This window comes from Stegostoma tigrinum, chromosome 1 (assembly GCF_030684315.1).
Source record: "Stegostoma tigrinum isolate sSteTig4 chromosome 1, sSteTig4.hap1, whole genome shotgun sequence".
NCBI classification, from domain to species: domain Eukaryota; kingdom Metazoa; phylum Chordata; class Chondrichthyes; order Orectolobiformes; family Stegostomatidae; genus Stegostoma; species Stegostoma tigrinum.
Genome location: NC_081354.1, coordinates 139,337,739 through 139,355,124, shown reverse-complemented (window position 1 = coordinate 139,355,124; position 17,386 = coordinate 139,337,739). Strand labels below are relative to the sequence as shown.

Sequence of the window (17,386 nt, the reverse complement as noted above, 5' to 3'; positions counted from 1 at the left end):
GAATTTGACCAGACCATGAGAATAACCTGAAAGATGTCAGGCAAACAGTGGCAATGATAAATTGAGAGATAGTAGGAACCGCAGATGCTGGAGAATCTGAGAATAACAAGGTGTAGAGAAAGCATTTCTGAAGAAAGGTGTAGGTCCGAAACCTCAGCTTTCCTGCTCCTTTGAAGTTTCTTGGCCTGCTGTGATCATCCAGCTCTACACCTTGTTATCTCTGTGATCGATGATAAGTTAATAAAGTGTGGAGCTGGATGAACGCAGCAGGCCAAGCAGCATCTCAGGAGCACAAAAGCTGACGTTTCAGGCCTAGACCCTTCATCAGAGAGCTCTAGGCCCGAAACGTCAGCTTTTGTGCTCCTGAGATGCTGCTTGGCCTGCTGTGTTCATCTATCTCCACACTTTATTATCTTGGATTCTCCAGCATCTGCAGTTCCCACTATGATGATAAGTTGTGTTTTTTGGTGTTTGCCTGTAGTCAGCCAGCGGCTCCACATAGAGCTCCGTTAGGGGGCGCAGGGGAGCTCCTTCGCAGGAGGCATTTCCACCAGTGGTGTTACTTTCTTCGTGAAATATGGCTTTATAAAAGGATTGTGAAATGTAACAATTAATTCAACATTTTGAATACGGCGGGGTAGCTCGCCTTTCGCGACACGACTGCCGTTGAGGGCAGCATTTTGGTCAAGGAGAAGTTTCCTTCAGGAGTGGCAGACAGAGAGAGGAGAGGAGAGGAGAGGGTGGATGTGCCTTGTGTGGGAGGAGCTTCGTTGAAGGTTGTGGAGCAGAAACTCGGGAGGAATGAGCAGTATCTGTGAGCACAAGAGTCCAGCCAGCACGGTTCCTGAGTGACTGAGCACAACCCCGCATGGCTGGATGCGGCAGTATGCCCGAGGACCTGGCCACGCTCTCGCAGCTGGACGAGAGCGTTCTCCTGGAGGTGCTGAGCACCAGATTCCGGCATGATCACATTTATGTAAGTAACTTCACCTCCACTTGCACCCACCCCTGTTGGCGGGGGGGAGGAGGAGAAAACGAGTACTCGCCTTAAGCCGACTCTACCTAGAAAAGCAATACCTATAAGTTTTCTTTCATAGACCTGAACATTGCACTATGAGCGGATCGCTTTGTGACCTTCGCTCCCCCCTCAACTGCTTTTGTTTAGTCAGCGTGAGTATTCCCACAGCTTAGTTGAGCGAACCCCTATTTGTTCAGCACGTTTGAAAAACCCTGAAGTTTGGCTGGTGTTTTCGCTGAGAATTCAGATAATGTGTTAATTGGATTTTTTTGGACCAATTATTACTTTAATGGAACAAAAACAGAAGTTGCTGAAGGAGGAATAACTAGAGTTAAAGTTTTCGGGTCCGGTGACCCTTCCTTAGAACTGCTTTCCCAGCAACTTCTGTTTTTGTTCCTGAATTACAGCACCCACAGTTCTTACGATTTTTAATACTTTAATGGCCCTTTTAAGTATAATTGATTCCATCGCGTTTAATTTATAGAGAGGTAATGTGCGACCTGTTCTGAGATAAGGACGTAGTCTGAGTTTCTCCTAGATTTTGTTCTCTCGTGCATGCCTATGATAGCGTCAGAACTGCATTCCTAGAAAATTGAATATAATCCTGTTCCGGTGGGAAACAAAATTTCCAGGTTATCATGACAGTCATAACATGGAAACTGACCCTTCAGTCCAACTAGTCCATGCAGACCATGCTCCCAAACTACACTATTCTGACCTGCCTGCATCCAGCCTATATCCCTCCAAACTTTTTTTCTTTTCATGAACTTATCCAATGTCTTTTAAAAGTTGTAACTGAACCTACATCCTTCAGTTTCTCTGGCAGTTTATTCCACACACCAAACTCTGTGTAAAAATGTTGCCCCTCGTGTCCTTTTTAAATCTTTCTCCTTGCTCCTTACAGATATAGCCCCTAGTTTTGAAAAGATCCTTTGCCATTCACCCTACTTATGCCTGTCATGATATTATAATCCTCTAAGGTCGTCCATCAACTTCCTAGACTTCAGTGGAAAAAGGTCCCTGCCTCCCCAGTCTATTTTTATATCTCAAACCATCCATTCCTGACAACATCCTGGTAAATCTTTTCTGAACCCTCTCTGGCTTAATATCCTTACTGTAACAGGACAGTCACAACTACACGCAGTACTCCAGAAAAAACCTCACCAATGTCCTGTACAACATCAACTTGACATCCCAACTCCTTATAGTCAAAGCACTAAGCAATGAAGGCAAGTGCACTAAATGCCTTCCTAAGCACCCTTCGTAACTGTGTTGCAATTTTCAAAGAATTATGTTCCTGAACCCCTTGCTCTCTGTTGTACGACACTACCAGGGCCTTTAATTGTATAAGCCCTGTCCTTGTTTGTCTTACCAAAATGCACCTCAAATTTATCCAGATTAAACTCCAACTGCCACACCTCAATGCATTGGCCCAATTCATCAAGATGTGTTTGTAATCTTAGATAGCCACCATTACTGTCCACTGTACCATCAAGTTTGTCATCTGCAAACTTTCAAACGTGTATTCTCATCCAAATCATTTATATAAATGATAAACAAAAATGTAAACTCTTTCTTTCAGAATCACTTCTAAAACCAATGTCAGGCTCACCCATCTATAGTTTCCAAGTTTCTCCTTACAGCCTTTCTTTAAAGAATGGTGCAACATTAGCCACCCTTCAGTACTTCACCCATGTGTATTGATGATACAAATATTTCTGCTGGAGGCCCCATAATTTCCTCCATAACTTCCCACACCATCCTGGGATATACTTGATCAAGTCCTGGAGATTTATCTATTTTTGTTTTCTAAGACTGCTAGCACCTCCTCTTCCGTAATGTGTGCTGTTTTGAACATATCAATACTTATTTCCCTGAATTCTGTACCCTCATTTTCTTTTGCTACAGTAAAAACTAGTGTGAAATGTTCATTTAATATCGGTCCCCTCTTCTGAGTTTGCTGTCTTCCTCTTAATGCATTTGTAGAATCTCTTTGTAGAATCTTTAACCTTATCTGCCACGGCAACGTCTTTGCTTCACTTTGAACCCCCTGATTTCCCTCTTAAGAATGCCCCTACGCTATCTTTGTACTCGAGATTTAGTTGATCCCAGTTGTCTATATCTAATATGATTCTTTTTTAATCTTGACTACAGCCTCTATTTTTAATCATTCATTGTTCCCTAATCTTAGCAGTTTTACCTAGATTTAAAGGAATTTTGAACTTCAGTATTGTCTTCCCTGTACCCCCACCACTGAATCGGGATGTAGAGGGTCTCACCAGAGCGTGGTGCAGATTTCAGTTGTACTGGAGACATGTTCCCTAGTCATTGTATTGTAAATGTCCGGGATTAAATACTTCAAAACATTATCTTGAAACGTACTCTTGCAGCCAAGGGCAGTTCTGTTGCCCTTCCCTAACTGTCCTGGAGCTGAGTGCCTTAATCAGACATTTTGAAAGGTTAACCGTATTGTGGGTCTGGAGTCGAATGTAGGCCAGGCCAGGTGAACATGGCAGATTTTTAGTGAAGATCTGTAGCTCTGGTTGTGGCTGGAGTTGTTGGTTGGTTCGCCATGCTGACTGGTTTTCGTGCAGGCATTTTGTCCCCCTCCTCGGTGACGTTTTCTGTGCTGTCTAGCCACCATTGAAGCACTGTTGTCCTGTTCTGTTCAGTACAAAAGGCCTCCTGGATTAGAAATCTAGATTAGATGCCCTCAGATTCTGAAATTGTCTAACGCAAGTTGCTATGATTGTTTGTTTGGTTTCTGAGGTATTGACCTTATTGAATGTTTGTTTCCTTTTTGGCTCCATGCCTCTATTTGTGAGTAGTAAAGATGAATAAAATTTTGATTATTGAAATACTGTATTAATTAAGTCATAAGCTTTATTGCCATTGAAGTATTTGAGGATATTTTGAGAATGTGCAGAAGGACACCAAGCAAAATGCAGCAGAAGTTGGAAATCTCAAAGATAATGTGGAACATTTTTAGCAAGTCAAGAAACCACATAAAACAAGAAATGTGGGTAAACATCTTCAGATTTATGATTCTTTTGGAAGAAAAAAAATCAGTGTGAGTGTTTAATTCTGTCAATTAATAGGTATCAGGTTTGAGTGCATATTTTCTACAGAATGTTCAGCTGCTCTGGAGCTGACTGAAGAAACACGTGATAAATGGAAAAATGAAGAAAGGACATGCAATCCCCTATTCATTATGATTGATCTGAAACTGCAGTGAGGATGTGCGTGAATTCCTTCTGTTGTTGATTGGAGTGGCACTCCACATTAGAATCAGAGTGCCTATAGTGCACATAGAGGCCATTTGGCCCATCGAATTTGCACCGAATCTCCTAGGAGGATACTACACAGACCTACTTCGCCATTCTCTGTACCCCTGCACTTATCATGGCCAGTCCACCTAGCCAGCATATCTTTGGATTGTGGAAGGAAACCAAAGCACCCAAAGGAACCCAACACAGACACTGGGAAAATGTGTAAATTCCACATGGTGACCTAAGGCTGGAATTGCTGTGAGGCAGTAGTGCTAACCAGTGAGCCACCCATACTCGGCCACATGTGTTTGTAATAGTTGCTTTTGTAAATTGGACCTGTGTTAAAATTGGACAGTGAAAGGAAAAAGAGAAATTGTGCTTGCACAGTGTGTATCACATCTCCAGAAGTCCCAAAGTATGGCCCTACTTTGAAAGAATTTCTGTTTAAGGGACAGCTTAATTCAAGCACTAGGTTCAGTTTTTTAGTCCAGAGAAATGGTGAAAGAGCTGGGCTGTAACGGTAATGCAGAGACATGGCTTCAGGCTGAACTGCAACGCTTAGAGGAAACACTGGAGACAGTCGGGGTGCTCGGCCTTGAAATAAAAGGCATGTGAGTAGGTCTTCCAGAGATATGCAAGATGTCAAACCGTAACCAGTAACAATAGTCTACTGAAACCTGCCTTGAAATTTAAATTCTGACAAAACTCCATGTTTTGGTGGTTTGTGTTTCAGGTTTCCACCATTTTTTTTGTTGTGGTGAAAATTACGCCCTCTGCCTTGACTTTAGAATGGCCCGGCAGTAACTTAAGATTATATCCCATTATTTTGGATTTCCCACCAGAGAAAATAATTGTCTTGAATTTACCTTCTCATCCCCTTTTTATCTTGTGAAACGTCTCAATTAGACTACTTGCTAACCATATTATCCCAGTGGTATAGATGATAAATCAACACAAATTGTCCTCATTTATGTAGTTCTTTTGAACCCTGGTATTGTCCTGATGAGACTTTACTGTCCCTCAACTCAAAGCTAGTATATCCTTCCTGGAGAAGTATATCATGGTGAGTTGAATCATCCCTCCCCTTGTGGGTTGCTGTGGGTCTGCCTAGGGAGCATTAACTGCCTGTTCAAGGACATCAATGGCATCCATGTGGAAACGCTGCCATGAGCCTTCCTTCTCCAGCATAACTGTGGGAAGGCACTAGGATGCCCAAACTGCACCCGCTTGCTTGATCAGTTGCCCACTTCTCCCTTTCCATGAGACTCATGTTTGGCCCAGGGTTCATCACAAAAATCAAGGCTGACATTCCGATCCCATCTGGCGGCCCTCTGTTCTGTCAGAGGTGCTAATTTGGGAATTTCTGTAAAACATTTGGGGTATCCTTTAGCAAAGAAAGGTGCTAGTAAATCCAAGTGTCACTTTGAAATGACACGCCAAAATGAGTTGTCAACCCGCTGAAGCTACAACACGGGACTGCTCACATGCCAACATGTCGGAGTCACGTCTAGCACAAAGGAATGTGGCTGGTGGAGGTCAATCATCTCAGCCACAGGATGTCTCTGCAGGACTTCCTCAGGATAGTGTTCTAAGCCCAAGCAACTTCAGCTGCTTCAAGAATGACCTTCCATCTGTAAAGTCAGAAGTGGGGATGTTCACTAACTGCACAATGTTCAGCACCATTCACAACTCTGCAGATACTGAAGCAGTTTATATCAAATAATCAGTGAATGATGGGATAACAACATTTCCCTGGAAGAGTGCAGCTCCACACCATCCAATGCAATCAGGCTTTGCTTGTTTCCCATCTAACACCATCAACGTTCACTGCCTCCACACTGATACGTAGTGACACAGAGTGTCTACCATCCACGTGATGCGCTGCAACTACTCACCGTGGTCCTTAAACAATGGTTTCCAAATCACAACCACTACAATGCAGTAGGACTGGACACAACAGATACAAGGAAACACTGCCACTTTCAAGTTTCCCACCAACCCACAAATGATCATGAATTGAAACTATTTTGCTAATCCTTTGCTGTCAGTGAGTTCAAATTCTGGAACTCCCTCCCTAATGGGGTGTGCTGAAACCACAATTACTGCAGTAGTTCAAGATGGCAGCTAATCATCTCCATCTCTTATGTAACCAGGGATAGACAATAAATGCTAGTCTAGCCATCAATGCCAATGTCCTATGAATGAATAAAATGTTGATAGAATATTGATATTGCAATTTAAAACTAATCATTCAAAAGTTTCATGATTCTTTTTATAATTTTCAATACGATATGGGTTGTCCATTTCAAAGTGGCACTTCACCCGAAACAATGTTCAGCCTTTAGAGGTCACACAAATTTGGACTGTATTATAAGATAGGGATTTTAGAATGAAATAGTTGAAAGATTGCAAATTGTCTAAGATACGCAAAGCCTGTATTTTAGAGGTTTAATTCAAGTTAGAATAAGTCAGAAAATGGTGTTCGGCAAATATCCATGCTGGTACCACTTGTTGACAATTTCCATTAATGATTTTTAAACATGCAACTCCATATCAGATTGTACTAAATTTGGGGATGTAATTAACACTGAGGAGAAGCACAACTTAATACAAAATGATACTCACAAATATGCAGACTGGTCAGTAGCTTTAACATGGGTAAATGTAGGGTCATACATTTTAGTAGGTAAACACAGAAATAATAACTTTTCAAAAAACTGAGAAACTGAATGAAATAGAAGATTGGTTCACATGTATCCCTAGAGACATTCAATCATTTAAAGCATTATCACTGGTCAGCAAAACTACTAAAATGTTATCAATGCGTTGGGATTGACTTCTAGCTGAGTATTGTACAAAATAGTATATGGTGCTTTTTAGCTGCAGCCAGTGTAGTGTAAATGTCTAGTCCTCATACCATAAAAAGTGCATTGAGAGAATAGTTCAGTACAGAACTGAGGCTGTGGCTTTTTTCTTTAAGGTAAACTTGGGAGAGACCTAACAGAATTTTTTTTTAAAGAAATTATGAATGAGTTGAACAGGGTCAATGTGGCAAGGACTTTTTTTTGTTTCTTTTGGAAGAATTCAAAACCAGTGGCCTAAGGTTCAAGTTAGTTACTGATAAATTCAGTAACAAAATGACGAGAAACGAGAGATTTCATTGTCCATGTGGAAGTTGATTAAGTTGATTTAGTTTGCATCTTTTTTCAAAAGGACCATATGAGGGAAAAGCAGAAAAAAAGCTCAAAAGTCAATATGGGGAGACTGGTTGGGAATAACTGGAGTACAAATCCCCGAGCAGTCTGGTTGGGCCGGATAGCCTGCTTTCTTGTAATGTACTTTGTCACATGTTTGTTCTTGCATTATAAAATTAGATCTTTTTTTGGTTTTGCTTTGGTTAGAAGCAACTATGTTAATCTTAGTTTTTTTTCCAATGAATTATCAAAGCTTACTGACGTTGTCATCGTTAAACTGAACTTGTGTTCTCTACTACTTTAATGCTTCTTTACATATATTTAAAGTGTTCTTGATGTCAGCAATCAAATTTGGAAACTTGCAAGGTGATGTTAGATTAATAAGGTTGGTTTTAGTTGCGGAGTTGATAGACATCACTAGGACCTTTTTTTTCATTTTCTATGATCTGTTTATTCCGTTTCCATGCTCTAGTTATAAGCTACAGCAGTACTTTCCCAACAGAGTTATTAGAACTAACATAGTTAAATAAGCTCCTGAGGTAAATAGGGGAGGAGACCCCAAAAAATAACGTTTATCATTAAACTCCTTGAATGTCAACCATTGCAACTACTTGGAAATGCTGATTTTTTTTTTAAGGTGCTTTAGAAAAGGCTACGCAAGTACCAGTCTCCAAAACAATTGTGAAGGGTATCTAAATGTTGAACAAAAGCATCAGAAGTGCTGGTGCACTTACTACTAGATTAATTGATTGTAGAATTGTTTCCGAAGCTTAGTGTGAAGTAAACCTTGCTGAAGGGTCTAGGCCCGAAATGTCAGCTTTTGTGCTCCTGAGATGCTGCTGGGCCTGCTGTGTTCATCCAGCCTCACTCTTCATTATCTTGCGTGAGAGTTCTGCAGTGTATAGCAATCTCAGATTCATAAACAAAAGCAGATTGGTAGTCTGAGTTAGAGACAAGAATACATTATTTTTGGCTGAATAAGATTACAACCATCTTAGTTAACTGCTACCGAACAACCTTAACAATAAGTCTTGAATGATAGAAATGGAGAATTTGATGTCATTAACGTACTTGTGAAAACTGACCCGTAAATGAGTACAGTGTCACCTGAGGACGGTGTGTAAACAAAGCTAAAGCTGATGATGGAAATCTGACATTCTTGAGGTAATGATGGGGAAGTGCAACTTAACACAAAATGATATTCTCAAATGTGCAGACTAGTCAGTAGTTTTAACCTGGGTAAATGTAAGATTATACATTTTGGTAGGTGAGCACAGAAATAATAACTTTTCAAAAAAATTGAGTGAAAATGGGTAATGGGAGGAGGCGTGACTGATCTACTGGCTAGATTGCAGGGCAGATCAGAACAAAATGATAACAGCCTTATTGGGCTGATGTATTGAAGGTGATGTAGTGGAGCTGGAAGAAGTGGTTGTATTATTTGTACTTTGAAAGGTTGAAGAGGTACAGTGCACCACAGTCACTGTCACAAAGGATGTTGGTGATTTTGACCTCCGGTAAAGATCTTTTATTGAAGTAAATTGATCAAATAATTGACCAAATTCAAACACTTTAGAGAAATGAAAAGTTAGATATAGGGTGTTGTTTGAGAAAATGGTGGGTGTCTTAGGTTTACCTATTTAAAATTGAAGACATAATTCCTATCCTGGAGGGAGGTAAATCCTGTGGAATCTACAGGTTGTAAACAATGTCTTTAAAAAAAAAAGTTGACCTCTAGGATTTGCATTATTACTAATTACAATCCAGTCATTTGCCACAGCTGTCAAAATGTGAGCAGAGTTTTCAGAACAGATAGCTAGGTGTTATTGGGGTTAAGAAGCATATCGGCCACGATCGAATGGCAGAACAGACCCAATGGGCAAAATTCAAGTTCCAACTGCTCCAGAGATTTTTCATAGCATCTCTGAAGACAATGGGAAAATTTCTGCTGTGAGAAACTCTTGCGCAGATGTCCTGTAGCTGAGATGATTGACCTCCAACAACGACAATTCTCTTCCTATTTGCTAGTTTTGACTACAACTGGAGGAGTGCTTTTCCCTGATTCCCTTCAACTGTCCTAAATTGACTGGAGTCTTTTTTACGTATCCAACTAGTAGAATAGAGAAGGGCCAACCAGTAGAGGTGGTTTATTTGGATTTTTCAGAAAGCTGTTGATAAGGTCCTTTTGTAAGAGGTCCCTCTACCATATGGTCAGAAGTGGGGATGTTCATTGATTGGCACTGAACATCACACATTCATGACTCCTGAGATACTGGTATTGCCTATGTTCAAATGCAGAGTGAGACATACTGAAATGGGTACATTGTTTGGGAATTTAGAGGCAGTGTGGCAATTCATTGCAGATGGGAAAAGTGCTCTTTTAGGCTCATATTTTATAAGATTTTTTAAACAGGATAGATTGAAACCTAAAATCAGGGTCCAACACGAGTGATGTGACAGGTAAACCATAAGTTAAGTAAGCTACTAATGTGACTATCAATTATAGGTTACTTTCACATTGAAGAAAAATGGGGGAAATATTTACGAGCTACAAACTAAAAGGTGAGCACTAAATTTATGTAAAAATTTGAATTAAGTAATTAAAATAGAGAGAGATACAGGGCCAGGTGATGTGTTGTAACAGCATGATGTGGGAACTGGTGGACCGTGTTGTGGTTCATAATGACCGCTTTTGTAGCAAATGTTTGTTGCTTGAAGAGCTCCAGCTCAGTTATTGAGCTGGCGTCTGAGATTTGAACACTGCGATTTAATGTGCCATTATTTTAGAGGGGCTGCAGGGAAATACCTGTGAGCTACTGACTGGTGAGGCTAACGTCTATGTCAGGTAAGTTGTTAGATGGGATTCTGAGAGACAAGGCAATTGAAGAGGCAGGGACTCATTTGGGATAGTCAGCATTGCTATTTGTGTGGGAAATCGTGTTCCTTGAATGAGTTTTTTTGAAGTGGTGTGCATGGAAGTATATTAAGGCAGTGCGGTAGATATTGTCTACTTGGACTTTAGCAAGGCCTTTGACAAGTTACCGCATGGTAGGTTTTTGAGTTAAGTTAAATCTCATGGGATCCAGGAGGAGCTAGCCAATTAGTTACAAAATTGACTTGATGCTAGTAGACAGTGTAGTGACAAAAGAGGCAACTCAGTGTGGAGCTGGAGGAACACAGCAGGCCAGGCAGTATCAGAGGAGCAAGAAAGTTGATGTTTCGGGTCGGGGTCCCCTTTCTGAAGCAGGGTCCCGACCCGAAACATCAACTTTCTTGCTCCTTTGCTGCCTGGCCTGCTGTGTTCCTCTAGCTCCATATGGTTGTCTCTGACTCCAGTATCTGCAGTTCTGTCTGTCTCTCTGGTGGTAGAAGGTTGTTTTTCAGGCATGAGCCCTGTGATTAGTGGTGTGTCGCTGTGTCCACTGCTTTTTGTCACTTGTGTAAATGATTTGGATGAGAATTTAGGTATGGTTAGTAAGTTTGTGGACAATGAAGCAGGTTATGAGAATGCAACCAGATATTGATTAACTGGGCCAGTGGTCTGACAAATGGCAGATGGAGTTCAATTTAGATAAATGCAAGGTGCTGCACTTTGGTAAGGCAAACCAGGAAACGACTTGCACTGTCAATTGTAAGGCCCTGGAGAGTGTTATAGAACAAAGGCATCAAGGGGTACAGGTTCATAGCTCATTGAAAGTGGTGTAACAGGTAGACAGGGTGGTGAAGAAGACTTTAGACATGCTTGTTTTCATCGGTCAGAGCACACTGTAGGAGTTGGGATGTCTTGTTATGGCTGTGCAAGACATTTGAGACCAGATTTGGATTACTGTGTGCAGTTCTGGTCGCCCTACTATAGAACAGATATTATTAAACTAGAAAGAGTGGGATGGGATAATAAATTTTCATGGGTTAAGAATTTGTCAGTCAGGCCCTGTGCCCAATAAAGTTTAGAAGAATGAATGGGGAGCTAATTGAAATGTATAATATTCTAATGCAGTTGGGCAGACCAGAGGGAATGCAGGGAGAATGTATTCCATGGTGGGGGAGTCTAAAACCAGGGCCACAGTCTCAGCACGTGGGGTAGATCATTTAGGACTGAGATATAACATTTCCTCACTCAAAGGGTAGTGGGTCTGTGGGATTCTCTACCATAGAATGCTGTGGAGATCAAGTGACTCCATATATTCAAGCAAGAGAGATAAATGTCTGGATTTTAAAGGCATCCAGGTATATGGGGGATAAATCAGGAATATGTCATTGAGATAAAACATCAGCCATGATCTCATTGACTGGTGGAACAGGCTTGAATGGTCTATTCCTCCTGGTTTCAGTTTTGTTTCTCCAGTTTTTTAGGACTGCTTGATACCACACTCTGTTAATTATGGTGTTGGTGTAAAGGGCAGTCAATCTCTCACCTCGCTTCTGGAGTTCAGCTCTTTTATTCGCTCTCTCTCTCTTTTATTCGCTCTCTCTCTCTCTCTTTTATTCGCTCTCTCTCTCTCTCTTTTATTCGCTCTCTCTCTCTCTCTCTTTTATTCGCTCTCTCTCTCTCTCTTTTATTCGCTCTCTCTCTCTCTCTTTTTCGCTCTCTCTCTCTCTTTTTCGCTCTCTCTCTCTCTCTTTTTCGCTCTCTCTCTCTCTCTTTTTCGCTCTCTCTCTCTCTCTTTTTCGCTCTCTCTCTCTCTCTTTTTCGCTCTCTCTCTCTCTCTTTTTCGCTCTCTCTCTCTCTTTTTCGCTCTCTCTCTCTCTCTCTTTTTCGCTCTCTCTCTCTCTCTCTCTCTCTTTTTCGCTCTCTCTCTCTCTCTCTCTCTCTTTTTCGCTCTCTCTCTCTCTCTTTTTCGCTCTCTCTTTTTCGCTCTCTCTTCCCCTCCCCCATGTCTGACCACATATAAGGTTAGGGGCTGAGTAGTTCTTGTGGAATCTAAGCAGGAAGCCATTGAGCAGGTTATTGCTAAACAAGTACTGCTCAGCAGCAGTGTTGGTAAACCTTTCGATCACTTTGATCATGAGCAGATTAATGGTATAGTAACTGGCTGGGTTAGATTTGTCCTGCTTTTTGCTTCTAGGAATTACCTGGGCAATTTTCCCACACTGTCAGATAAATGTCAGTGTTGTTGTTTTGGGCCAGCTTGGCTAGGAGTGTGGTGTGTTTTAGAGCAGAAATCACACAGCCTCTATAGTTTCCATTGCTTTCATCTGTGTTTTTGCATCTATCATGTTGGTACCTCCAGAGGAGGCTGAGATGTATCATCCACTCGGCACTTCTGGCTGAAGGTTGTTAAAAATACTTTATCCCTATCCTTTTGCACTGTGCTGGGCTCCCCCATCATTGAGGATGTGGATGTTTTGAGGAGCCTCCCCTTCCAGTGATGATTTTTTTTAGAAAAACATTCACCACTCACTATCATTCATAGTTGGTTAGGGCAAGACTACAGAATTTAGATCTGGTCTGTTGTTTGTGAAGTCACTTAGCCTGGTGTATCAATTACAGCTGTTTGTACAAGTTGTCTCGTGTTGTAGCCTCAGCAGGTTGACATTTTATTTTTCATTGTGCCAGGTACAGCCCTAGTGGGCTCAGGGCCAGACAAACCACACTTTACCTTCTATGCCAGACCTGCCATCCCTGATGTCAGCCTCTGCTGCATTCCCTGATCTTTCTGTACCAAAGAGTTTGCAATCTCTCTCAAACAGCATACTGCTTCTGTCTTTCTGCTAAAGTGGACAAGTTCACTTTACCAGCATTATGCTCCCTCTGTCAAATCTTTGCCCACTCACTTAATTTGTCTTTACCCTTTTGCATTACCTCTGCAATTTACTCAGCTGCTCATATTTATGTCATTGGCAAATTTAGCAACCAGACATTGTTCCTCATCCATGTCATTGGCATCAATAGTAATGTGAGGCACTAGCACTGTTCTCTGTGCCACTCATTCTATCCTGCCAGCCTGCAAATGACTAATTTATTCCTATCATTTTTCTTTTTTTCTTTAGCTAACCAATTCTGTATCAATGCTAATATGTTACCCTCTACATTTGTGAGCTGTTATTCTGTGTAGTAGATTTTGTTGTCAAATGCATTCTGGAAAACCAAGCGTACCTCATCTACAGGTTCCCTTTGTCCAAACTGCCTGTCATTTCCTCAAGAAATTCTATTAGTTCGTCAAATGTGATTTCCCTTTTGGGGGAAAAAAACACTATTGTTGACTCTGTCTGATTGCATCAAGATTTTCCAAGGACCCTGTTGTGCCCTCTTCAGTGGTATAGTCCAGCATTTTCTTGACTAAAGGAGTTACACTTGCTATTTTTCAATCATGAGACTTTCCAAAATCCTAAGGAATTTTGGAAGATTAAAACCATTGCATCGTGCTATTTGAATAACCACTTCTTTCATGACTGAAATCCATCAGAACATGATGACTTATCAGCTTTTATTGTTAATAATTATTTCAGTACCATATTTGTTGATGATTGTAATTGTTATAAATTTCATTCCTTTTTATCTCTTGATTTTATCATTGTTTCTAGGGTGTTATTTGTGTCTTCTACAGTATCTATTCAATACATTTTAAAATTTCTCGCTATTAATTTCTCAGACATGCTCTTAGGAGGACCAACACTTGCTTTATTTCCCCTCTTTCTTTTTAAATAGGTGTAAAAATTCCTTTACTATCTGGTTTTATATTTCTAGCCAGATTTGTCATGCTGTAAAGTCCACTTGTAGCTTAACTGGTAAAACTATTACCTTTACAATTATTACACCTGCATTTGACTATTCTAATTCACTGCTGGCTAGCCTCCAATGTTTTACGCTCTAAAATTGAGATCATTCAAAATTTTGCTGACTTAGTCACCAAACTTGACTTGTGTCCTGTCCTCCATCATTCCCATGCTCTCTGACTGATTTTCTTTTTGCCTCCATTTAACCAGGCACAAATGTTAATTTGCAGATTCTTCGATGTTTTTGACCTTACTCTCTTCACAATTTCCTCCACCTACTCAACCATTTGAGATCTCTATGTTCTTTTCTGTCTGGCATTTTGAGCATGTCTGACTTCATTGTTCCACCATTGATGTCTATGCGCTCAGCCGTCTTGCTCCTTATATCTGAAATTCCTTTCTTAAACCTTTACTACACCACCCCACCCCATGTTCCCTTTCAGTTTCACTTTTTATTTTTCTTCACTTTATCCTTTTTGTTAAGCTTTGTATTAAATGTTGCCTCATGACTCCCTTCTGAAACATCTTGGGATGTTTTCTGTAGATAAAGGAGCTAATGCAAATACCTTGTTGAGGGCAGTTGGGGTTCTGCAAAGCCGTGACTTTGCATGAAAGAATTTAACAATGAAGCTGCTGTTTGGTGCAGTGATGGGCAGAGTATTGCCTTTGAGAATCAACACGTTGTGCGAGAGATTTGGTTCAGCTCCTCAGCTGAAACGCTTCACTAGCCATTACCACCACCATCACCACCCCCCCCCCCCCCCCCGCCGACTAACTTGACCTTTTAGATTGTTATGATAATGTTGTAACAGAAGCTGAACTTGCTGTTGCTAAATTTAGACAAATGCATGCAACTTATGTCGCTGATAGATATTTTACATGTCTGTGTAAGTTCTTTTTGAATTCACAAAGTTTACTAGACTAATACCTAGAATGAGCAGATTGCCTTGTGAGAAGATGTTAGGCAGTCTAGGCCTGCCTCCTCTGGAGTTTAGAGTCAGAGATGACTTAATTGAAACATACAGGATCCTAACACCTCTTCCCACCCACCTTCCTGCAAATAAACACCATCCCCTATTACCAATTTCTTTGCCTCCACCGCATCTGCTGCCAGGATGAGGTATTCTACATTCCACATCTCAGATGTCCTCGTTTTTCAAGGATGGTACCCCCCCCCCCCGCAGTGGTCGAGAACGCCCTCGACTGTGTCTCCTGCATTTCCCGCAACTCATCTGTCACACCCCATCCCCACAATAACCACCAAAAGAGAATCCCCTCATCCTCACGTACTACCCCACCAACCTCCGGATCCAATGCATCATCCTCCGACACTTCCCCCATCTGTAATCCGACCCCACCACCAAACTCATTTTTCCTTGTCTGCTCTCCGGAGGGACCACTCTCTCCATGACTCCCTTGTCCACTCCACACTCCCCTCCAGCCCCACCTCACCCGGCATTTGTCCCTGCAGCTGCAGGAAGGGCTACGCCTGCCCCCACACCACCTCCCTCACCCCCATCCTAGGCCCCAAGAAGACTTTCCACATCAAGCAGATGTTCACTTGCACATCTGTCAATGTGGTATACTGTATCCATTGTACCTGGTGTGGCCTCCTCTACATTGGGGAAACCAAGCGGAGGCTTGGGGACCGCTTTGCAGAACACTTACGCTCGGTTCACAATAAACAACTGCACCTCCCAGTCGCAAACCATTTCCACTCCCCCTCCCATTCCTCAGACGACATGTTCATCCTGGGCCAACTGCAGTGCCACAATGATGCCACCCGAAGGTTGCAGGAACAGCAACTCATTTCCACTTGGGAACCCTGCAGCCCAATGGTATCGATGTGGACATCATAAGCTTCAAAATCTCCCCACCCCCCACCACATCCCAAAACCAGCCCAGCTCGTCCCCGCCTCCCTTACCTGTTCTTCCTCTCACCTATCCCCTCCTCCCACCTCAAGCCGCACCCCCATTTCCTACCTACTAACCTCATCCCACCCCCTTGACCTGTCCGCCCTCCCTGAACTGATCCATCTCTTCCCTACCTCCCCACCTACACTCACCTTCTGCTGGCTCCATCTTTAACTTGTCTGTCTCCACTCCACCTATCTTCTCTACTATCCATCTTCGATCTGCCTCCCCCCCCCCCCCCTCCTTATTTATTTCAGAACCCTCTTCTCCTCCCCCTCTCTGATGAAGGATCTAGGCCTGAAACATCAGCTTTCCTGCTCCTAAGATGCTGCTTGGCCTGCTGTGTTCATCCAGCTCCACACTTTGTTACCTTGATTCTCCAGTATCTGCAGTTCCTGTTATCTCAGGACCCTAAGGGGACTTGACTCAGTAGATGTTTCCTATTGTTGGAGAATTTAGAGGTCGGGGCCTTAGTTTGAAAATGAAGGGTCATCCATTTAAGATGGCGAGGAAATAAAGGTTGAGTGTCTTTGAAATTCCCTTTCTTAAAAGGCAGTAGATGTGGAATCTTTAAATATTTTAAAAGCAGAAGTCGATTAGTCTTTCATTCCCCTTGCTAATTAAGTATCTAATGGGTTGCCTGTGAAGGGAAAACAGCACCGGACCCGAAACGTTAACTCTGTTTTTCCCTTCACAGATGCTGCCAGATGTGCTGAGCTTCTCCAGCAACTTTGTTTTTGCTCCTGATTTACAGTGTCCACAGTTCTTTCGGTTTTTGTCTATTGGGGGGTGTGCAGGATTGCAGAGTTGATGTTTAAATCAGTCAACTCTAACTTTCGGTGGTGGAGCAGGCTTGACAAGAGAAGCCTACTCTTATTCCTTGTTGTATATTCATACAAATGTTTTGTGCTCAGTTACTGTTTTGCATTTTGCCTAGTTTGAGGTTTAGGTGATAACAGTTACCAAATATTGTACTACGTGCAAGTTGGTTTTAAACAGAACCTCAAGCTCCACAAGCCACTTCAAAGCTCACTGTCAAAGTTCTTACAATTAATTTGCCCTAATTTATAAATGGTATTTTATAGAGTCGAAGACTTTCAGAATCCACTGGACATGATATGATGATAGTTTGCCCTTAAATTTGGAAGGCAAGCAAATTGCACGCCTAAGTTTTAACAGGTTATAAAAGAATCCTAAAGGTAGGTGTGGATAGACCAAGTTGAATGACACACTGGTCACAGAATTGGTGGCAAAATAATCCCTTTTGAAAGGGA

The 17,386-nt window shown here is 41.8% G+C and overlaps 1 protein-coding gene across 1 annotated transcript in view; it reads left to right on the top strand.

Annotated features, from left to right (window-relative positions):
• Positions 1-539: 539 nt before the first annotated feature.
• The window catches only part of LOC125461500 (myosin-IIIb), a 157,001-nt gene continuing 140,154 nt past the window's right edge, over positions 540-17,386 (top strand). Inside the window, exon 1 of the mRNA XM_048550397.2 lies at positions 540-976. Within this exon, the coding sequence (XP_048406354.1) occupies positions 869-976 (108 nt within the window). The 5' untranslated portion in view covers positions 540-868. The remainder of the gene's footprint in view (positions 977-17,386) is intronic.